Source organism: Ailuropoda melanoleuca, chromosome 3, assembly GCF_002007445.2.
Source record: "Ailuropoda melanoleuca isolate Jingjing chromosome 3, ASM200744v2, whole genome shotgun sequence".
Classification (NCBI taxonomy): domain Eukaryota; kingdom Metazoa; phylum Chordata; class Mammalia; order Carnivora; family Ursidae; genus Ailuropoda; species Ailuropoda melanoleuca.
This window is the reverse complement of record NC_048220.1, coordinates 140,516,467-140,540,873: the sequence shown is the minus strand read 5'-3', so window position 1 is coordinate 140,540,873 and position 24,407 is coordinate 140,516,467. Positions and strand designations below refer to the sequence as shown.

At 45.7% G+C, this 24,407-nt stretch overlaps 1 protein-coding gene across 8 annotated transcripts in view; it reads right to left on the bottom strand.

Annotated features, from left to right (window-relative positions):
* Nucleotides 1–24,407, bottom strand: part of SEMA5A (semaphorin 5A) — a 498,547-nt gene that overhangs the window by 136,612 nt on the left and 337,528 nt on the right. For all 8 annotated transcript variants that reach the window (XR_004624352.1, XM_034657090.1, XM_034657091.1 and 5 more), the window contains 3 exons: nt 10,532–10,817; nt 7,566–7,701; nt 828–1,032 (listed from right to left, as the gene is read on the bottom strand). Coding sequence is in view for 7 of the 8 variants with exons in the window: in XM_034657090.1 (XP_034512981.1) it covers nt 828–1,032; nt 7,566–7,701; nt 10,532–10,817 (627 nt within the window). In the remaining variant the exon portion in view is untranslated. The remainder of the gene's footprint in view (nt 1–827; nt 1,033–7,565; nt 7,702–10,531; nt 10,818–24,407) is intronic.

Genomic DNA, 24,407 nt, shown 5'->3' with positions numbered 1-24,407 from the left:
ACAAAATAGTAAACATCCAATAAATCTTGGGACTTTATGAATAAAACCAACCAAGTGATGGATATAAAATATTATAAAAGAAAATGGAAATTGTATTCTTTGAGAAACTGGGGATTCCACAGGGCACTGGATGGAGGATGTGGACGTGGGGGTGGGCGCCGTGGTGCGGGAGCCTGTGGGAGGACCTGAAGGCAAGGAAAAGCTGAGACACGGTCGCGGAGGCTGGCCTCGGGCCCCCTGCCCTGTCTGTGCCGTAAACCAAGACAGGACTGCCTCCAATAAGCTGATGACATTGGAAACCGGAAATGTCTAGTGGTCATCGATAATGTGATCAACAGTGTTGCCTATGTTTTCTTTAAAACAATTTGTTGTTTATGCCCCCAAACATACTGTTCAAATGCTTGTATCTACATCCCACAACAGGAATATCTTGTGAGCACTGTTTTGAACCAAATGAAAATCATGATGACAATCCCAGGATAATATCACACCCAGCAGTGTCCTCTAACAAATTCCATGGTCTTAAACGATGCCAGTGAAAAAGGTCTTGCCAAGAAAAAGACTTATTTTATGAGTAGTTAAGAAATAATAATGAAGAAATTAAGCATTGTCTTCCTGACTAAAATCAGGACTGATGTAATGCAATAAAGAGAGTGAAACGGAGTTTCCTGTGAGAAGCACAGGGTGATGAGGCCACGGCTGTTCTGAGGGCTTTGCTGGGGGAGGAGAGGCCCCGACTCACAGCCTGACGCTGACAGTGCACATTCGGAATGTGAAACACGGAAGGGAAAGGTGGTCGAGCACTCAGAGGCGGCGCCAACTCCTACCTGTGGCCAGATAGATGACGTGGACCAGCATGTCCCTGCCCTGCACCACGTCCACGGCCATGTAGGAGAAGCGGCTGTCGTCCTCCATGAAGGCGGGCACCGAGCTCACCGGCTGCACCACCTCATGCATCAGAATGAACCTCTGAGCGTCCTGCAGGCTCCTCTCCGTCAGGTTCATGTACTGGCCCTGGTCCATCGTGCCGCACTGCAAGGGAAAGCAGGCCGTTACGGGACACCCACAGGCCACCTGGACACCCATGGTCGATCCTGGCCACCCAGCCAGAGGGGACACAGCAACTGAGTCACTGCCTCGTGCAAACACACGCATTTCTCTATTTCCCCCGAAGTCCCCATCCTTGGTGTCCCTCCCATTCCAGATTTGAACTGATTGCATTTGGGGAGTCGCTTGACTCCATCATCAATGGTCAGCCGTTAAAAACAAATAAAGGGGGAGTCAGTGTTGACTTTAACTTGAACACCGGTGCAGAAAAATTTCCCGTCTCCTGTTGCGTCACATGGGAGCTGTCTGGCCACGTGCCCACTCTTCCATCTGTCTGATAAATCAGCTACTCAAATTGAAAATGCAGCAATCGGGAACATCATATAGCTCGAATACTTTCCCTACCGGGATGGTGGGTCTATGAGTAAGATATAGGTTCCATGGAGATAGAATTGGGCCATTTTTACCTGTAAATGATGTAATATTATTTCAGGATTTTCCACCTGGGCACAAGACACTGCTGGCCTTGCTGCTTTGTGCTCACGCTCCAAGCCAGAGTGAGGCAGGAAGGGAGATGGGGAAAGAGAAGGGTAAGAGAAGAAGGGAAGGAAAGAGACGTTCAGACAGAGGCGCTGTCGTGAAGAAAAGTCAGTAGATGCAGGGGGAAGATCGGGTCTGGCCACTTGTGAGAAGTGCAGCCAGGCTGTGGTGTGCAGAGGCGGGTGGGCGGTGCATAGAATGGGTTTTGGCAAGGACGAGGTAGAAAGAGGGGTGGGAAAGACAGAAAAGCTCTCTTGGGGCAGAGCACACTATCAGAAAATCCTCCCCACCTTTCTCATCTCTTTCCTAAGCTTAAATCCCGGCACCCACAGAGGCTGATCCTCGCCAGCGCCTGCCCTGAGCAAGGTTGACGGCCGTGGATCTCTCTGTCCGTACCACATGAGACGACCCGTTAGCCCACGTCATCTCTAATGCCTGGTTTCATAACAAGTGCGAGGTGCAACACTGTACGATGGAAATGGCTTTTCTAAAATAGATGATATTTTTATAGCACCAGATACAGTGTTCTACATGCTATAAAATGATAAGCTGGGTATAAAATTAGAGATTATCAGAGAGACCTGGATTCCAAGTCTGGTCCAGTGCAACACCAATGTCACACATCCCTGCAGGGGCAGCCCATTTGCCAGGTGATGGGACGCCATGCAGTCGGGTGAGTGGTCAGCTCTGTCACCCCGGGAGCCATGCGGTCTCAGGTAAGGCATTGCCTCTCAGCCTGTCTCGATCTATAAAGTAGCTGGAAAAACACTTGCGCTGCTCCCTCCACAGGGCAGTGGTGAGGCCAACTGAGATCATCAGTGGAAAGCATTTGTAAATTAATTGAAAGCACTTGGAAATGCCAAGGAACAAAACAGTGTGCCTGGCACAGAGAAGCCATTCAACCCATGGTAAATTTGTCTTGTAGCAGGACAGCAATTCTATGGTCCACTGAGCTGCAGTGGCCAGAGGGAAATGCATGAATAAATAAAGGATGGGATCCGTGGGTGAATACACAAGCAGTTGCTAGTGGGGCAGGGGGCTGAGCTAGGAGATTTCCCATAATCATCACATTTAACGGTAGCACTTAAGAGATAGGGACAGTGCCTGTTAGCAAATGTGTGACACAATGAAAGCTCTCTCCCAGACTTGGTCTGAGGTCTACGCAGGTGAGCTCTCATCAGAGAGTGACTCTGTATTTGGCAGTTTCCTCTTCCTGAAATCAAGGGCAATATTGAAACACAGGTGGCCTTTAGCTATCTACTTGCTCGGGGAAGTTTTACACCAGGCTTTGTGTTGTATGCACAGTGTTTTTTTAAAAAATGGCATCACAAAAACCAGGAGTCTTAATACAAAACTGAGGACCTCCAGCTGCTCTTGAGGACTCTGGAATTCTGGGAGACCTGGGAGGCCTTGATGGGCTAGAGCTGTAGGACCACGGATCTGCCTTTGTCCTCCTTACCCTGGTCCCCATATCTTAAGTCATCAATCAGAAGTGCCACTGTGAATACTGTGATTTGTAAGAAATACATATTTGGTCTTTGTCCTCTTTCCCACAGAGAGCTCCTTAAACAATGGAAATCTCCTAAGTGTGAGGAGCAGTAAAGGTGCCTTTTGTTATGTTAATGAAGTGACTCCTGGGCCATAGCCCCTGGTAACCTCAGGGTGGAAGCCCATGGACAGGAGGCCCAACCATGTGAGTAGAGGGTAGGAGTGTTCAGTCCACCCCAGATCTCCAGGGAGGGGAGGGCAGTTAGAGGTTCAGTTCAATCACCAACGGCCAATGATTTAATCAATCACGCCTATGTAATGAAGCCTCCATAAAAAACCAAAAAGGACAGGTGGTTTTCAGGTTGGTAAACACGTAGAAATTTGGGGGGAGTGGTGCTCAGAGCGGGCATGGAGTGCCTTTCCCAGACCTTGCCCTGTCCATCTCTTCCAGTGGGTTGTTCCAGAGTTAGGTCCTTTTATAATAAACGGGTCATCTGGTATGTAAAACATTTCTCTGAGTTCTGTGGGCCCCACTGCAAATTAATTGAACCCAAGGGGGAGGTCTCTGGAACTTCCCATTGGGAACCAATGGGTCAGAAGCACAGGTGACTACCTGGACTTCATTAAGATCAGCATCTGAAGTGGCGAGGGGGTGGGCAGGAGCCTTGCGGGACTGCTTCTTGCACCTGTGAGATCTGATGCTATCTCTTGGTAAACAGTGTCAGAACTGAGTTGAATCGTAGGACACCCAGATGGTGTTGGAAAATTGCTTAGTGGTGTGGAGAAAATTCCTACACATTGGAATTGGGTAGCAAAATCATTGGCCAAGAACTAATTTTGAACTATACTCTATAACGTCTTGGTTTATTTTGCCAGCCTATAATAAATATCTCACCCTAGGATGCTTTTTCAACTATTTTGAAAGCTATTTAGATTTATAGTATATATTTATTGGCTCGTAAGTAACCCACCTAGCTCTCTAATGGGCTGCAAATTCTCTAGCTGTGCCTTATACACTGGGTTCCTGCAGTGTCTATGTGACAACTTGGGGACTTGGCGCAGGAGGGAAACAATACAAAGAGTCATGGTCCTCAAGTGTGTTACAAACCACAGTGGCTGTCTTGCTAACGCTTCTGAAAGTAATAAGGGTTATCATTATACTAATTTTTTAATGCAATAGTATTTGGATTTTCGTTTGTTTCTGAGACGATAAACCCATCCTCATCCTGGCTTGCCGGAGCTTTGCACAAGTCCACAATCACCCAGCCTCATGCTTAGAGCGCCTGATCTGAATGGCACTCCTGCTCCCATCTTGCTGCAAACGCACACTGTGTATCAAAGGGTCCTGATGACACGACTGACCCCTCCACCTGGTCCAGCAATGGCTTCTTCATCTGCCTGAGCACTTTAAAGGGTCTGTTTTCCATTTTGGCTCCATCATTTCTGATGGAGTTATCAAAACGGCACAGAAAGTTCTGGAGTCTGTCCACTGGTCTGGACGGTGTTTCCTGTTACTGACCAATGCTTTTCCTTGTGAAGCTCAGGGCTGGGATGCCTTTGGGCAGTGCAGACTCTGACCAGGTAGCTTTCCCAGCACTGCCCACAGTAGTTTCTAGAAGGCAACTGATACAAATACTAAACATTTTTCACTGTTTTGTTATTGTTTTCAATATTGCAATTTCTGTATCAAATCTTGAAAAATGATGCATTGTCCCTCCTAACCCATTCTTCTTCCTGAACATGAATTATATTTTTGCTCCTCTAACTAATTTGCTGGTTCGAGTCACAAGCGCTGCATACAATTCCAAACATCAGTAGGCAAACAAGAATAAAAAAAAAAAAAAATAGAACCCCTTCTCACTGCCAGTTACTGCAAACAGAAGGACGTCTATACATAACTAGCGGAGAGATCCCTGGTTCAAAATGTAGTCCCACCCTGTGCCAGCTCGATGGCCTCACGAATGTCAGTCAGGATGCCTCTGCTGACACAGTTATCAAATATGGTAAACCGAAAGAAAATCCTTGGGACATATTTGTACCAGAAATAATAGAAGGAATCATTATCTATAATTTTTGTTCCCTGCAAATCTTAAATTCTACCCAAACAAGTCCAGCCCAGCTAAGCACGCTTCCTGCCTGGAACGTATGCCACATCTCCTCAAGCTTCACTGGTTCTATGGCACAGACCTATGCCCATCTCATAAACGTGAGTAAGCCCTTCACTGTGACACTGGCATTATAAAACCAGACGCCCGCGGCCTTTGGAAATGAGGGATTTTGTGGTGTGCTACAAATATATTCAGACAAAGGGGCTACAAGTTATCACTGCCTGGAGGTGGTAAGGCATCACGGGCTTATTAAGTCACTGTTCATTGTGAAGACTTTTGCAATAGAAACTCTAAGGCATTAAAAGTACCCTATAAATATAGTGGGCATCTTTGTTAATTTTTTTTAACTTTTGGGATTTTACAAAGAACTTTCTTAAAGGGAATGATCTATTTCACCTTCAGGATTTTACGAAGGGCCTTTATAAACAGTTATGTTGCACGCCAGCATCCAGGGTCAGGGTGGAATTCGGGTGCAGAGACTCAGCAGAGGGCCAGCGTTTAGCTAATAATGACATAAATGGTCTATGTCGCGAGGAGCTGGGGCTACTTGAGATTTGGTTCCCGCTAAACTGTTAGCTCTCCTGACCCATAATAGGAATTTCTTTGTCTAGTACTGAGCTTTCTTAGTAACAGGGCTGGGGTAAAACACATAAACCCGATCCCTCGGTTTCCTGACTTATAAAGTGCGGATGACGATGCCCACCTTACAGACTGGGGAGAAGAGAGAGCAACAAGCACATAATAAAGCATTTAACACAATGTATGACACCCAGAAGGCACCCAATAAATGGTCCCTAAGAGTCATCCTCTCCAAACACTTTCTACAGTCACCGAAGCACATTAATTGATATTATCAAAGTTTATCCCTAAAATATTCCTGTGCCTCCACATCCCGTCCTCCTCGTCTGGCGAGAATGAGTGATGGAAGATGCTAACTGAATGCTCAAGTAAACCAGGAAATAGTAAAGAGCATGTAAAAACCACCCATCTATCCCCAATCCCATGCTTTTAAATAAAAACGAAAATGAAAATGAAAAGAAAACCCTCTTTCAAAACAATTAGAGCTGAATGGTTCCTGCCAAAGTCCAAGTATAAAATAATTGAACCTTTCCATACTCCCAGTTTTCTGAAAAGCCAATGTGTTGAGATGATAAACCATCCAGAACTTGGAGGCCTCAGCTGCTAATGAGACAGTGTCCTCAGCCTGATTATCTGCACTGAGGCTCAGCGCCCCTCTCTCTGTGGGAGAGTTTGCTACTCATCACAGCACTGTTGCTCCAAGCAACGTGATGAGCACAGAGTTAGAACTTGGCGGTACAAAAATTACACCCCTGATGAGGGTAAAGGTGATCCTATGTGCATTCGGGGCAGAAGGGAAGCCCTCAAGGGAAGCCTGCTGCTGTGGACTGAATGTTTGTGTCTCCCCTGAATACATAGGTTGAAGCCCCAATCCCCCGTGTGGCTCTTTGGAGATGGGGCCTGTAAGGAAATAATTAAGGTTAAATGGGGTCACAAGGGTGGGGCCCTGATCCCACAGGATTAGCGTCTCTCCCCACTCACTGAGGAATGGCCACATGAGGACACAGTGAGAAGGTGGCCCTATTTAAGCTGGGAAGACAGTTCTCACCAGAAACTGAATCAGCCAGAACCTTGACCTTGGACTTTCAGCCCCTAGAACTGTGACAAAACACAGGTCTGTCCTTCAAGCCACCCAGTCGGTGGTATTTTGTTATGGCAGCCTGCACGGACTCATACACCTGCTGGCCGACCAAACATGAGAAAATCACACAACTTCCTTGGGTCTCAGCTCCTTCTGAAACTGGGAGATGAGAGTAAATGACGTACGGAGCCCCTTATAGCTCAAACATCCTGTAATTTTGTGATTCATAAACTAATGGCCACCATCTGCTCTGCTCCCCCCACCCCCAGCTGCACCATCACATCTTGCTCACCCCGACAGGAAATCTCGCCACAGTCACCAATTAGTGCTCTAATTCTGTTTGTGCGTCTCCACTGCTCTGTGCCCTGGGCTCCATTCACTATGCTGTCATTCATTAGGGACCAGAGCTTGTGGGACACAGAGTCCACCATCATTAGCACTAATTGAAGCTTAGATTCCCAGCCTGCTGCTTTATGCTGGCCTTTTTCAGTTCCGCCTCGGGCGTCCCAGCTGACAAAAGGCCCCTTTCCAGCCCAGGCACCTCCGTTGACAAAAGGCCTCGGCCCACTTCCATGAGCTGAGCCGAGTGCGGGCCTGTCGTGAGGGCTGGGGGAGCTCCCAGCTGTACGGTGCATGCACTGGGGTTTCAGCTGTTACCAGACTGTCTACATGAGGTTCTGCTTTCTAGGGGACCGAGTGCCCCGCTGCCCCCCTGAAATTACCTGGAAGTTGGGGTTGGGGTTGGGATAGGGCAGCCAGGCGGAGCGTGAGTTCTCCTGGTACTTGAAGGGCCCGTTGAAGACCTGGGAGATGGCGCTGAGGTTGAAGACGCACACGGCCGAGGCGGCGATGCTGTTCCTGGGGGACCGAGGAAGAGAGAAGGGGAGGCAGGTCAGAGAGCCCTGGAAGGACGCTGTGCCGCGCAGGCACCTTCCGGACGACTTCAAGACCACCATCTCCCAAACACCCCAAGGATGAAGTCGAAAGACTGACTGGTGTGGCTCTGTGGTTTCTTTGTGGAAGCCCACGCACTTCAGTGGGGAAGCAAGGCTATTTAGCAGTTACGACACTTCTCATCCTGCCGGACGGGATTAATTCACTCAGCCACAGCGAGCGCGACAAAAGACTGTGAAGAACTGCACGGGAGGTCTTCTCAGTTCTGGAGGAAGCAGACGCTCTCCTCCAGGGGCCGGAGCCTCCCCCCGTCCCGCGTGGCTCTCGACCCAACCGTTCCTCGGGTTCCTCTAGACAGCTGTGGGGCCCACTGCTGCTGCTGCTTTTTTAAAAATCCCCCAGATAGTTGTGTTCATAATCTTCCAAAAAATAACCAACTAAAAGCATTTTGCAAAAAAGTGCCTGTCAGAGACCCTTCCTTTCTTTTTTTTTTTTTTCCTTCATTTAAAAAGCATTTTAAATTCAAAGAGTCAGAGAGAAAAACCTGACGTAGGAAATCTTGAAACCTCAAATCCGAGCTCAAGCTCCACAGAGGGAGCTCTAAATGGGAGGCTCGCAGGAGCTCCGTGCCCTTTTACGAAGTGTGGCAACAGGGAAATATTGTCCGGTGAGGTAAATCTGCATTTTCGAGCACAGCTCTGGTTTTCAGCCTCTGGGGGGCGCCAGTTTTAGACACCCGGGAACAATACGGTCAAACCTTCAGAGACCCACACTGCAGTCCTATGCTGCCGGACTCACGGCCAAGGGGCTGAGACAACCACCCAGTCCTGGGGCAGAAGGAGCTAGAACAGTGAACTCTGTCTGCACTCCCAGCACGAAGAGACCATGATGACAAGGAGGCAACCCAAAACTGTGATCAGAAGCACAGAGAGCTTGGCTGCAGCGTGAGGAAGCCATCCAACGCAAAGCCGGGCAAGAATTAACCGGCTGCCTCGGATCATCACTTTCTTTCAATCTGGGGCAAATCTTGTTGAGAACGTGGTCATCTGTCCAGAGGGTAAGATCAAGGCTGAGATACAAGAGGGAGGAGAGGAGGGTTCTGTTTTGGGACTAGAAACGGATGATTCAGAAAGTTGTTCCCAAGACATGGTGACAGTAAGTGTTGAGGGAAAGGGACGATCCAGCCATTCTGTCTCTGCCCGTACGGACACTACATACTGGGGGGTTTCCAACATGATGGGCACCTGCAACACTACACAAGCCGTCTGGAACAGTCTGAAACTTATTTTTGTGAGTTTCTAAATTGACCATTCACCACTGGAATGGCCCAGATGTGGTACTTATATAACTTTTTAAATGGTTCATTTTTGCCCAGAGCCAGGGGAATGAACAGCTAAGTAAGTCAAGCTCCCATTGTGTGTAAAATTGATGTCAACTCAGCAACTGAACATTCATCTTGCGCGGCCAACAATATTTCTTAAACCAGGTTTTGGAAAGCAAATCAACTTCAGAAACTATAAATTGATTTTCTAAAAGAAACTTATCAAGGAGGGAAAACAACCTCTAGGGTTGAAAACCAGGTTTACAATAAGATGGTCGCAATGGGGTAGGGGTGGGTGGAGAGCCGTCTATTTCTGTCTTATTCTTCTAACTTCATGTCAGAAAGAAGACTCTTCGTGGAGTAAATGTTATTATCGAGCAGCTGTTAACATTTAAACTCAGTAGGGGAAAGAGCAAAAGAGTAACAGGGAAGGAAGAGCAGATGAAGTGAGTCTCCAGCAATTTCTGTAGGCTTCTCCAATTCTCCCAGGACTGTGAGGTTTCCCGGGACACGGGGCTGCCCTCCACTCCGAAGCCAGGACAATCCACACAAGTCAGGGTGGCTGTTCACCCCACCCTTTACCAGCACGTTCAACCCACCCTGATTCAGGTTTTCTGCACACTGTTAGGTCACCAGATTAAGATTTCAAAGACGGTTCAAAGCAGAGCCTACACTCTGGACCACTGTGACCACCAGCAAAAGGGAACCCAGAGTGTGAGTAGGAAAAGACAATCTGTTGCCCCTGGGGGTGGGGTGTGATTCTGTTGAGTCTTTCAGGGCACAGCAGCTAAGAATACGAAATAAGTGTGGGTCATGCCACACTCCTCCAGACTAAGAGTGAAAGAAAGACCAGGAAACTTCCCATGCTTTCCCTGGTCCAAATTTTGTCAGTTCTGGAGCTAGGAGTAACTCCCCTCCAGAAAAAAGAATATTTTGAACATATAATCATCATTTTAGAAATGCCTGCCCAAGTTAGCCATGTCCGGGAACAATGGTTTAAAACATAGCTACAGGAAAGTGAGAATGTGCATTTCACATATGAGCAGAGATTCAGGCCTGAGTGACAGCATCTCAAAGATCAGACTCTTGAGACAAATTATGCACAAATGCATGACTTGCATGTAGGAAAAAAAAAATGCATCTGATTACGTACCAGCATTTCAGAAAGCACCCAGAACACACTGGCAAATCAGGAAGGGGAAATTAATGGTCAAATTAATTTGATGCTACAATTACCTAAGGAGAGATTGAAACTTTTTTGCTTCACTTTATTTTCCTAATACCAGTCTCAGAAATCACATAATTGTTTGCATAATATTTAATTCATACTCAAACATTTATTTGGCCATTAGCCCAGTAAAATAAGAAAGATTTCCTTTAAAGCAACTTTCCAACCTCAGAGGTCAAAGAACAGTAGACTCATTCACCATGAACGGAGAAGCGGGGACAGAAATTGCTTTTCCAGTTACTTACACGTTGGTGGTAAAGACGCCGTAGACCAAATCCAGCTCGGGCAGGAAGAACGTACTCTGCAGTTCATTGTAGTAGAAGGGGACCTCGCCGGGCCGGGAGCAGTTCAAGCGAGCCTTCATGAACGTGGTCCAGGTGTCCTCCAGCAGGAACCGCCCCCCGATGTCATTCTTACAGACCCGGGCAGCTCTGGAGAACACGGTTTTCCCACAGTCGTGCTCCACGGCATTTTCTCGGAAAAAGAAGTAGGTGAAATTCCCGATGTCATAAGATGACACGAAGTTTGGTTCTGGAGGCCAGAGGAAAGAAGGCAAGTGTCAACATTCATCTGATGTTTCTTTACGTCTTACCTCCTCAGTATGTTGTCCAAGGAGACGTGGGTTTGTGCAGACAACACACCCAGGTTTTGAGGGATGCATGGGAGCCCCATGAGCAGCTCAGGGATCTGTGCTAAGAGCAGAACTCAGGACACAAGTTCCAAGGGAGGAGAAATCGCCCACACGATTCCACACATAAGCATCCCGAACGAACGCAGCCCTCAAGTCACAGAACGTTAACGCCATCAAAACTGGACAGCAGCATTTGCAATACACTTGAAAGCAACACATACTACTTATCTATTCTCACGTGACCTTCAGAAAGCATGGGAGAAAATGAGATTACACATATGCAAAGGGATTCAGAAGATAGGAGTCTAGTATCACGTTTGTGTAGAAAACAACAAAATTCTTTGATCTTACTTGTACAACGTGAGTATGACTGACATGATTTATGTGCTTTCAGGGAGAACTTGAAGACAGTTTTCACTTGTGAAAACCGAAGCAAACACTGAAACTATCAGCTTAGTGTCCCGAATTCGCTTTAACAATTCCTGTTACTATGGTGACCGTGGAACTGCGAGGACCAGCCCTTATTTTCTTACTTTTGGGTGGCTGGGAAATCCACATAGAAAGAGGGGAGTGTATGGAGATGGGGTCGTTGCCTTCCAGCTTTCTGGTCTCAAAATTAGCTTAAAAATAGGGATTCAGAAATGACAAAATCGTGGCAAAATCTTTGCTTAATCACCAAGCTCATTAGGAGTTTAGGAATTTGATAGTTTGTCAACTGAATTTCACATTTAGCATTCAAAGTGCTAACTTCAGAGCTTCTTATTTGAGTTCTCTAATGATAGAGACGATACCCTTTCAGACATGGAAACACCTTAACATTTATCTTGAAAAATTCTACTGACCAGGTTTGATTCTTACCCTTTCCTCTACTGCTAACGGCTTTCTATTCAATTATCAAGTGTCTGGATTTTATGATGTCTTTACAATAATACAGCAATAACATTTTGTGTTCAAAATTAATGGAAAGATACATACAGCACTATATCCACAAGGACACATTTCAGGGACAATTAGTTTTTGGGGGCGATTCAATTGGCCTTGTACTTTGCCAGATCCAATCAGATTGTACCAACAGACATGTTAATGGTAGGACTACCATAAGTATGTTTGGCTACAAGACAACCCATTAGCGTTAAAAGTAAGACACACAACAGGCTCACCTCAGATCTGAAATGTAGGCATGGAGGTGGTGCTGACTACTACTCTTCTATCCAAAAAACTGTTGCCAATTTTGAATTAACACATATATTAGGTATCATCACAAAATGCCTCATTTTAACTCAACTGTACATCGTAAAGGTGTAAGGATGACTCTAGGTTGTATAGGTTGTACGTGCAATGTGTTCTTCTCAGTCCATGATATTGTTCTTAAATCATTTAATTATGTCAAGTAACAGAGACATCAATAAGGACTATTTTTCATTTACAAACTGTCGAACATCCTATTAGATCACTGTTGCGTTAGACTGAAATGGGTATAAAGAAAACTAGATCACATTGAAATGTATGCGATGGAAGTTAGATGTATTTTCTGTACAGTATGCTTCCATATCCAAGAGAGATGCTCGCAGACACAGGAGGTGATCTGTGTTTTGGGAACGTACAACCAAATAAGGCGGCAATTTTTGAATCTGTGTTCACTGAGCCTCCAAAAGAGAATGACTTGTTGAAGGAGACCCAGCAGCAAAGATACGGAACAATTACAAAACTGTATTGGTTTCTAAAGAAAATATTCACTTATATTTCTAATTCTAAAGAGAAGACTAAATCATTTCATGATATGTCCTGTACCGAGGCTCTACAATCAGACTGTAGTTTGATCATTGTACTACAAACAAACAACAAAAATTATCACGATCGTCATGACAACAGCAACCACAGAGCTGACCTAAGATGGAGAAAACAAAGAAAGAAGGTGCAGGACAGGATGTGTCTCGCCTGGGGCTATGGTCACCCACACAAGTGGATGAGGTGTGGGCAGAGTCCACAGGATCCATGAAACACCCTCACAAAGACCTGTTCCTGCTACTCATTTGAGGACACACAGCATGGAGACCAGAGTGTATGTCTCTAGGAAGTCCTGAGCAAGAAAATGAGAAGCTGCAAAGATAAAAAGATCTGTCACGGTTTCTTCCCATCAAAGCTGAGTCTATAATATAAAAAGTTACCTACAGAGCAGTAATGCTACCGGGCCAGGCTCTTGACTCAGAGCTTCACATTCATATGCTCCTTCAACTCATAGGAATCACAGCGGTAGGTGCTGGGCTATTATGAGTAAACTGTCCACGTTCACACAATTAGCCATGGGGAGGCATGGGCTGGGGGTTACATCCTGAATCCCCCGGACAGTCTGACCTGAGAGCCTAGGCACTACACTGAAAAAAACAATGGGCTACAAGAGAATAATTGACTATATTAACGATTTTCAAGAATAAAACTCAGTATTCTGGATGATGCTTTAGAAACCAAAGTGGGGAAGAGGTTGACTCTGAAATGCCCAGATGAAACTTACCCTGCAGCTGTTAGGGACATCAGGAATGACACGGAGAAGAAAAAGACGGAAGAAGGAGCCAACAATCCAAGGGCTTATTAGGCAAGAGTACTGCTGGGAAGCATTTGCCCAATTCCAGAGATGACGTTCCAAATGGTGCCACCGCAGCCCCGGAAAGCCAGGGAGTGACTGTTTATTCCATGTTCATCATCTGCTCACTGAGAAACCTCGCTCTGATGTGTCTCAGAAGGGGGATACTGGCTAACGCCATGCAGACAGGCCCACGGCTTCCTCTCCACAGACAACCTCCAATAGCTCTCCAACCCCCCTTGAAACAACCGTATGATGGGGTGACAAAGCACATTTTAGACAGAAACGCTCAAACACGTTTTTTTTCCGACTGAGAAAATGGGGAAGGATTTGTGCTTAGTAAGTAGTGTATGCTGTTCTCGAATCCTCCACACGGTAGGTCCATTTAGTCAGGGAGCTAACTGACACTTGGAAACACATCCTGCTGTCCCGCAGTGGCCCTTTAGGACGATGATGGGTCCCTGACTGTGGGACCTGCTGTAAAACCAGGGAGCTCCATTTCCTGGAAAGCAGAGCCTTTTGAAACTCAGCCAGCATCCTGTTCCTCTTCCAAAGACAATAAAAAAGCTGGAATAATTGTTAGACAGACAGCCAAATATCCCTCGCATTTATAGATATAAATCTGGAGGTGGGGGATGTTCGAATCTCACCAGCCAGGATAATAAGATGCATAGTGTTTCCCTTCCATTATTTAAGTTCTGTCTCTTGTTAAAATGCAATTCACCACAAACTAGTAATCTGTCACTCCTGAGTGAACCGAACAAGTCATAAATCAGGCACTGCCTTCTTGTCTACAACGATCGTGAGTGCGTGAAAGAGAGATCTGAGTGGTCCTTTATTCTTTATTGTCATTAGAGCTATACATGAATAGAAGGTGTGCTGCCAATTCAGAAAAAAAAAAAGACATGAGTATATGTCAGCTCATTATAAATACATGCACAGAGAAACTGTTTTTTCTCATGTTTGCAAAACATATTGAGTTATGGATTACAGATCGTTTTACAAAATATTTCATAAGAGGAAATATGTTTCATTATATGGAACTCTTGCTTTATACATTTACTTATTAGTGACTACGCAGACAGGAGTAAGAGAAGAGACCCGTAAGATAATAAACATGAGTAATGAGAAGAAAAGCTTCAACATTTTTGAGAAGAGTTTGACGATGTAAAACCAAATGCTGCACATCCAAATGGATCCTTCCACTCTGTATTCTTTCTAATGTAACATCTACATCAGCCTGGAGGTGCCTCATGTTCAGTGGTTCAGTCTGATGACTGACCAAATCATCAATAGGTTCCTGATATAGAAAATTTGTCCAAATTAATGCCAATGGATATTGAAGACAGAAAGGAATTCCAATTTGCCAACTTTACAAAAGTCTTACTAGAATTAGAATCTATCATGAATCCTTTTTCAATCACAAGCCACCTTGTAGTACACTCGCCAAAAGCTGACTAGAAGATGGCTGGGCATGGAGCCCATGTGGTCTGTGGCTCTGCTCATCCCAGCTTGAAACCCTGGGCTGGACCATGGGCATCTGGAATATGCTTTCCTTCTGTATGACAATTCAGGGCACAAAAGACCTACTTTGCTGTAAGGATTCAAGAGACTGGTACACAGTAGGATTCCAATAAACAGTGCCTATAATTATTATTTCATGATTTACTCTTGACTTCCCTCTTAATTTATATTTAGTAGAACTTCACATAATAATAATGAATAATCAAACATGCAAATGTTAAGCTTAAAGGTGATCAAAATTTGAGAAAAACAAATATAAAGCCATGCTCACTGCAAACTATTCCACAAAAAGGAAAGGAGTTAATGGACACAATCTTTAGATATGACACAGTGTGCCAGGCATTTTTAATTCCTTAATTTGTTGGTATTAGTCACCACCAAAACCATTTCCATATATATTCCTAGATTTCATACCCTCTCTCACTGTGCACATTTTTTCCCCTGTTACACCTACATGAAAATCTGTTGCAGAGTGTTCCAAAGTAAACTAATTTCATCTGGGTATTTAGTAAGCATGGATAATTACACTAAAATTAAATTAAATTAAGTACAATGTGGTTTAAAAGCCATTGATGTACTAAAGCTTTCCCTAAGACTTCTTGCAAAAGACAGACAGACAAACTGGTAGACAATACATGTTTGTAGGTGTGTCTGTGTGTCTGTGTGCGGGTCACATACATACATACCTTCCTGAGGCATATGCATATATGGCTCAATACTTCCACCTACTGGCTGTGTGACTTAGTCAACTTATTTCACAGCAGACAGTCCTGTCCTGTTTTAGAATGGTGGTAACACCACCCAGTGTGTATCATCGGGGAAATCAAAGGTGATGTGTGACAAGTGCCTAGCACTTAATTGCTAATCACCAAAATACAGATCACCATTTATTTACATATGCAAATTAAAATAGAGATTTTATATATATATATATATATATGTATATGCACACAAAATATGTAAATTAATATTAACATACATATCGGTAAACATATCAGGATTTATTTAACAAGCTAAATTATAAACTCTGCATTCCGTATATCAAATTAGGGTTTTTGTTCCCCTCAGAAGATGTGGCAGTAAATGTGGGGGAGGTGCTCTAGATGGAGCCCCGAGAGCCAGCCAGAGCCCCCCTCCATCATCAGCTACTTACTCACCGCCTATGGTAGGGGCGGGCAGTGCGGGGCACTGGGGGTGCAGGGTAACTGACACACAGAGCTCATGCCCTCAGGGACAGAGCAAGGAAACAAACAAGACAGACCAACAAGTAATCACAGTGGTGACAAGAACAATGAAGACCACCAGCTGCGAGGTGAATTCAGGAATTGGAAAAGGAGAGGATCAGAGAAAAGGCAGAAGGACGGTTGGGTAGGGCCACCAGGCCAAGAGCAGGAGAGACCACAGCTAAGAGAAGACCCCAAGAGTGGCCAGGAATGGAATGAAGCTCATATTGGAATGAAGAAATCCACCCGGCAGAAGTCCAGAACAGCAATCCAGGCAGGAGTTGGGATGTCAACTGCCCCTGGAGAGTCACTGAAGAGTTTGAAAGAAAAGTTTATGATCCACGTTCCCGTGTGTGTGGTGGTGGCAGTGGTCAGGGAAAAGTGGGATGGGGCACCGAGTGTGTTCTGAGTGGTCACTGACAGCACATAAGCCCAGATCCCCAAGTGCTTCACTCACTGAGCACCTAGCAGAACGAAAGCCATTGCGTCAAACCAGAAACATAGCTCCAGCCAACTTGATACCTTCTTGTTTCCAGGGGCATATGACCCGATGAAAATGTGGTATTTGCATGGATATGCTGATTCCAGCAGGAGAGCCAGTACCAACGGGGCCTGTGCTGTCCCTCTCTGAATAAGATCTGCCATCCTTATGTGAGGACTCACCTTGCAAGCCCAAAGCTCTCCCCGGAACTCTCCCACTAGGTCTGGAGGAGATTCCCTAACTGGCTGTTGTCTCGATGTTCTCGCGCGGAGTGACAAACACACCCTCATCTGTTCTCCCTTGCTCTGTTCCAAGCACAAAGCTTCTGCAACCTTTCCTTTCTCCTGCAAGCATCTACGATGTCATGCGTTCCTAGGCTCAATCTGATCAAACTCATTTCACAAATACGTATTTCTGAACATTTTCAAAACGGAAAGTTTCCATTTACTGTGTTCATTTTTTCCTGATTATATTTTCAATGCAGTGGTTCACTTCTTTTAAGAATGAATCATTGAGCCTGCAGAATCATGAATCAAAACCTAGGAGGTTTTTTTTTTTAATTGGCATATTAACTTGAATTCAAAGATCTTAGAGATATTTTAATGTTTATAAAATAGTTTTAAAGAAGAAGAGGAAAAGATGTGAAGGTTCACTGGAAAAAGATATTGGGCTGTAAGAGTATGTGGTTAGAATACGTCAACCTGAATGACTGTGTGGTCTCTGTCTCCTGAGCTGACCTGGGCCAGGGCAAGGCAGAAGCCCGAAGAACAGAGTCAAGTATCCAATATGTAGCAGTGCATGATAAAACGTGAGAGGCCACTGAGGGGATAAAAAGAGTTTAACAGAATAATATGGAGACAAATTTACTGAAACACATAGAACTGGGGATCTTATAAACAGGATGACAATATGATTTATGAGCCAAATGGGAGCACTGTTGAGAGGGACAGGGAGCGATGTTATAATCACACCAAGGTGGCGGGAGGGATGTAGGGCTGTCGCAAGGAAATGGCTCATGATCTCTGGACAATACATTGAACTATTTTCCTGCCTGGTGATGTAAGTACTAGAAAATTTCTCTCTTTTTTTAAATTATTTATTTAAGAGAGAGAGAGCACATGAACAAGGAGGAGAGGGAGAAGCAGACTCCCTGCTGAGCAGGGAGCCTGGCATGGGACTCCATCCCGGGACCCTGGGATCATGACATGAACCGAAGGCAGCCACTTAACCGACTGGGCCATTCAGGTGCCCCAAGTACTAGAAAATGTCTATACAATATATTATATTCTCTCTGATGGGACATATGTTTGATGCAGGCCTCCATATGACTTAGTATATAGAGCTGGTGCCTTTGGCCACACAATACTTTGGTGGGGAAAAGAATAGCTCATTCATCCATTCTCTCCTGAAATGTTCAAATTGAAAGTCCAAATGACCGACTGGCAAGTAGAGCTGTCACCGCAAGACAGAAGGGATTCTGTGCTCCCAGTCTTTCAGGCATTTAGCACAGAGACGGATCAGTGGGTGACACGGCTTGCAAAGAGCACCACAAGAACCAATTCATTCGTGTCACTTAACAAACTTTTGTGCCCATGAAGGACTGTTTTAAATTATGCAACAGGCTCTTTTATTTTGAGTTTAATAATCCCCGTTCATCTCATCTCTTTTTGCAAGTTTTTATCAATAAAGAAACCCTCCTCACCTTCTCCAGCATCCCCATCCCTCTTCCATGGTAGCTCGTGCATAAAAAACATGGACCTCAGGAGGGAGATGGAGGTGGGTTACAATGTTGCTGTTTCCCAAGATGTAGATAACACAAAGTGGGGGAGGGAGCCCATGGAGGGGGCAGGATGCAAGCTCTGGAGTGCGTGTGTTTGCAAATCCCGGCTCACGTACACATCAGCCTAGAAGCTCTGGTTCAGGGGGCCAGTCCCTCTGACCACAGCTTGCTCATCTATAAAATAAGGACAATGTCATCTCCCTTGGCTTACAGATGGCACATGTACAGAGTCTCCCATCGACTGGCAGGTTCTAAAGAGCTATTGTGACCCTGTGAAAATAATCAGATTGGGTTCACAACACAATTTCCAAAAGACCTGCGTCCCACACAAGATGGACAATCTGCCTGCCTTAGAAAAGGGGGCTCTTCGTGCTGGGTCCCACGTCCCCCGACTGCTCGCATGCTCTAAGCCCATGACGCACCATCCTAGTGAGCTGAGACTTCACCCGTTAGATGTCAGGCTGTAGCCTCGCAGCTGCAGGACCGAAGAGAGCCCACTGTTCACAATGACACCCCTTTTAAGCATCTCCCCAGATGCCCGTTTAATAAAATATAAAACTAGGCTGCTGACTAGGCAATCATGATTTTTGTTTTGCTTTCCTGAGCTTCTTTTCCTTGATACAGACTTGACTTTTCCTACACAAACATACTTCATTCCTAGGCTCCACTTGTCTGTATTTTACTTGTCCTGTGAAAGTGGCCTCCAGTTTATGAATTTCCTGCTCTAGCAAATGTCGTCCATCCAGGGAGCCCCGAGAGCAGGTGATTCACACCATTAGGGACTGTGCTATGTAGACTCTGCCAAAAGTGAACTCACTCACTGTCCCCAGGACCAGCCCGAGAGAGTCACTCTGACCTGGCCATGCCTACAGCTCTGAGAGGCGGCATCTGCTCTCAGGGAGAGGTGCTAAGCTCCTCCACCAGGCACCTGTCTTCAGTGTGAGGAGAAACGATTTCTTCTTGAGTTAAGCACAGGGGGGGTTTCTCCCTCCAAGTAAATTACCTTTAATCATGAGGAGGTTACTCATTGTGCTTTAAAGACCTCAAAAAGTCTATTTCAGGCACGGGGAGCATCATCAAATTATTTCGGACCAGAAGTTGAGATTATTACCAAAAGAGTTCTCTTGGCTAGAAACATAATAGCTCATATGAAACAATATTGTTAAAATGAGAAGGCCTTTGATGTCAGGTCTGTCTGCTTCCACATGAGGTCCTGGTTGGAATTTGCAGAAATAGAAGGAGCTGGGGACCTCATCGAGACAACCCCATGGACAGGCAAACACTTTCCCCCGGAGAAGGACAACGAGCAGGTCGCCGAATGTTAATAAGATGATGTCCAGGGGCGCCTAGGTGGCGCAGTTGTTAAGCGTCTGCCTTCGGCTCAGGGCGTGATCCCAGCGTTATGGGATCGAGCCCCACATCAGGCTCCTCCGCTAGGAGCCTGCTTCTTCCTCTCCCACTCCCCCTGCTTGTGTTCCCTCTCTCGCTGGCTGTCTCTCTATGTCAAATTAATAAATAAAATCTTTAAAAAAAAAAAGATGATGTCTATGTAGACGCCCATGCTGATTTACGAAGGCTCATTTACAAATTGGTTTTTCCAAGTTCCTACCAAGGGTTTTTTTTTTTTTTTTCCCCCTCTCTCTCTGTTAAAGCATGTACTTCCCTCGGAACCCACAAACTGAATTTGCATACTATCAATTTGGTAATGTCATTTTCCCCTTTTTCATGGGTTTATTGTTTCCCCAATTTGATTGCCAATTTCTTGAAGGCAAGTTTTATAGCTTCCCTATTTTAAGCATTGACCATTAAACATTTATTATCCTGCCTTACAGTAATCATTTAATAGAGGTTATTAACGATGAGTATTTTAATGCATTAAAGCTGTTAAGGTATTTCTCTAAACACATAAATTTGTTTTCAGAATGATTTTGGCACAGGGGGATAAATCTGATGTTGAAACTTACATTCATTACCAAATACATAACTCAATGATTCAGATTCCTCCAGAACATTATCCAATCAATTGCATTGCATTTGATAACTGAATAAATAATGGTTGAGAAGGAGTTTCTAAATGAGATGACAAAGGAAGAGTTTTTTTCTGATGTTTGAACCTGAATCAGTTTCAAACATACAAATCTATTTTTTTTTAAATTCTGGGTTACAATTATGACATATTCCCTTTGCTTAACAACACCGTTCATAGTTCTACTATTTACAAAATGTGCTTATCTCCTACTCATTCAACAAACGTGGATGGGCATCAACTGTGTTTCAGACTCTGAGTGAGGTACTGAGAACTCAAAGAAGGCTCATATATAATCCATGCCCTCAAGGAGTTCTTAAATGTGTGCGGCAAGCAAAGAAGCAAACTACCCATCTAGTAGTAGATGGGTTTTATTTATTCAAAAAATATAGATGGCTGCTTACTATTTATTCAAAAAATATAGATGGGTGCTTACTATATGACCAGCACTGTTGAAAGCATGTGGGACACATCAGTGAACAAAGCACATTAGCCCAGCCACTGGGAACCCTCCATTCTAGGGGAGGGAGGAGACAAGCACTAAAGGGCACAGGAGTCAAGGATAAAAGCTGAGCATGGTAAGAGGGACCAGGTGGGTCAAGATGGGAGAGGGTGTCACTTCACATAAGGCAGTTGGGGGGCATCCCATTGAGAAGCCCCATCTGAGCAAAGCATGGGAGGAGCTAAACCAGTTGGCCAGGTAGATTCTGGGGGGAAAGAGCTTTTCTGATAGAACAGGGGGTCAGCAAACTACAGCCTGCTGGCCAATTCTACCCACTAGCTATAAAAACGTTTTATGAGCACACAGCCACCGTGAGTGATCAGGTGAGCACTGACAATGGCCACTACAAGGAAGGAATTGAAAAGCTGCAATGGGTTGGGCACCTGGGGGCTCAGTTGGTGAAGTATCTGCCTTCGGCTCAGGTCATGATCCCTAGGTCCTGGGATCGAGCCCTGCAACAGGCTCCTTGCTCAGTGGGGAGCCTGCTTCTCCCTTTTCCTGCTGTCCCCCCTGCTTGTGCATGCTTGCTCTCTCTCCCTCTGTCTCTGACAAATAAATAAATAAAACCTTTTAAAAAAACAAAACTGCAATGGGGACAACATGGACTGCAAAGCCTACGGTGTTGATTCTCTGGCTTTTGCTGATCCCTGGGAGACAGCGAAGAGCCAGCAGCCCTGTGCAACATTTAAGAGACCAAAGCAGAGGGAGCAAGGGTTGGGAAGAAGGAGTAAGGACACAGTGGTAACAGGAGGCCATGGGTAGGGCCTCGGCTTTCTCTGCAGGTGGGATGGGGACTCTGTGGGTTTCAGGCAGAAGAATGGCTGAGAGCTCCAGTATCGTGGGATAAGCACATTCACACGTTATGCAAAGAAGGGATGGGAGAACCCATGGAGTCCGGGAAACTGGAACTCTAACTGGAGCTATGGGGGGCAGGGGAGCAGGACTTGGGAGGAGGAAAAAAAAAATCAAGGTAAGCGAGGACAGCCTGAAGAGCGTGCGCACAGAAACGTGGTGGGGAAGGCATGTCCCTGTACAATTTCCCTCCAAGGACACCACCAGTGCACACAAGGACATCACAGGAGTCAGGGCAGAGAGAACGGGTGGAGCCAGTCCACAGGGGCAGGGAAGAGAAAAGAGCAAACCCGACGACAGTGTCAGTAGCCAGCCCTCGCTGACGGCCGATGGCACGTCCCACCGCCTGCGTCTTGTTGCAACAGTAGGTGCAACGGTGCCACTGGGCACCCAGTTATGGGTGTTCGGCCACAGAGTCAGGGGTAGTAACAAACTACCTGGAACTCTGCTATTAGATAGAAGGGACTTAGCTTGCTTGAGGCAGCATGCTGGAACTAGAGCAGGTGTTTATGCTGCATCCCTGGGGATATTTGAGCCTCGGTAGGTCCTTACTCAGGGCTCCCTGTGTCCTGGCGGGATGTGAGCCTGGACAGGCCAATGCTACCATTTGCCTGAAGATTACCCCCGAAGCATGGAGATTCCCGAGAGGCTGGGGTGGCCAAAGGGCCCCGGCTTGCTGTCTCTGTCCACATGCCCTGAAGAACACCCTGTGTGTCTATGTGCTTCCCTTAGACTGGGTGTCCATGTGCTTGCTTCTGGCAAGCCTTTGCTATGGTCCTCTGAGGGAAGAGTTCAGACACAGAATGAGCGAGATGAAATGCTCTTCAGCATGTTGCCTAGGAGAGGGGCACCCCTTCCCGAGAGATTACTGGGCAGAGAAGGGATGCTCAGCAGACAGGGCGGCAGTTTAAGTGAACACTGTCCACACCAGTGGTCTGGAGAACGCAAGGAAGAAACAGGTGAAACCCAGCTGAGCCTTCGGCAAAGAGGAGACAGCACTGTCTGCTAAGAATGAGACGCTAGCATTGAGACAAGAAGGCTGAGGAGTGAGCAGAGGATTGACCCATACACAGCACAGAACAAAATGTGGGGCTGTCATCAGAAATAAGGTGCTGCAGGGTAGGGCAGCAACATTTGAGCATTTCTGGATCAGCCCACCATTACAGATTGAATTATATCCCACCATCCCCAAAAGATATGTTGAAGTCCTAACCCCCAATACCTGTAAATGGTACCTCATTTGAAATGGGGTCATGGCAGGTTGAATTAACATGAGGTCATACTGAAGTACGGCGGGCCCCTAATCCAGGATGACCAGTGTTCTTATGTGGAAATGGCCAAGCGAGTACATAGATACACAGGGAGGAAGCCACGTGAACACCGAGGCAAAGAATATAGTGATTTGCCACAAGCCGAGGAATATCTGGGGCTACCAGAGCTGGAAGAGACAAGGAAGGGGCCTCTTCTATAATCTTCAAAGACTACTGAATTTTTCCTGTATAAGGTAACTAACTGAATTATGGAAAGGGCCACCCCTGTGTATAGGCAAATTGTCCTATGCACAAATTAATCACAAGCACCAGATCTGAACACAAAAATTGTGCTGACCATAGTCAAAAGCTCTTATCCTCCAGACCTCTCTCCTGCTGAGACAATTCTCTTTCGTCAAACAAAATTATTGGCAAAACCCGAAAAATGTTCAAAGCAAAGAAGTGAGTTCTGGTTATGATCATAGGTGAGCAGCTGTTAGCTGAGTGACAGCCTGAGATGAGTAAGTAATGAACCCCGTGAGTTCACATCTGTGAGTGAGTGTCATGAAACCACACTTTCAATCAGCAGGCCCCGGGCTTTCCATTTCCCCAAAGTGGGACCTCGGATGCTGAGGGGGGAGCTGCCTGCCGACCCCATGGGGTGGCTCATGTCTCCTCATTCAAGAGGTCAGAGGCTGAGCATTCTTAACTGAACACACCAGCTCCAGGTTTTCCAGCACACCCACTCAGCTCTCTCAAGAGTAAATCCAAAGCTGTGCTCTCCATTTGCTCACTCCGTGCCTTGATTCCCAATCAGCCAAAAACTCTGGAGAAGAATCTAAGTGCCTCATTGAATGGGTTCCTAAAATCACAACAGGAAATAGGACCCTTTTTTGGATACTGCAGAACTAACTTTGTTTTTAGCTTGTTTGGGTTTCTTTATTTGTTTTCATCTCGTTGAAGGGGAAAGACATCTGTGCATTTTTATAGAAAGATGGCAGTCATCGCTAGAAAGGAAGAAATCTGAGCTAGGGCAAAAAAGGGAAGGAATAACAGATACCGCAATAATCTCAAGTGAAGAAAGAAAATGACTCCAGAACACAGTGGGGAACTGAGACCAGGGCGTCTGGTCACGGAGCAGATGGGATGCAAAGTGGAGATTCCAATGAGGTCAGGAAGAATAGAGGCCCCTGCTTCCAGGCTCAGCAGCGAGGGAGAAGCAGAACTAAGTGGGGTCACAGCCCAGAATCTGTCCTGGATGGTCCATCAGA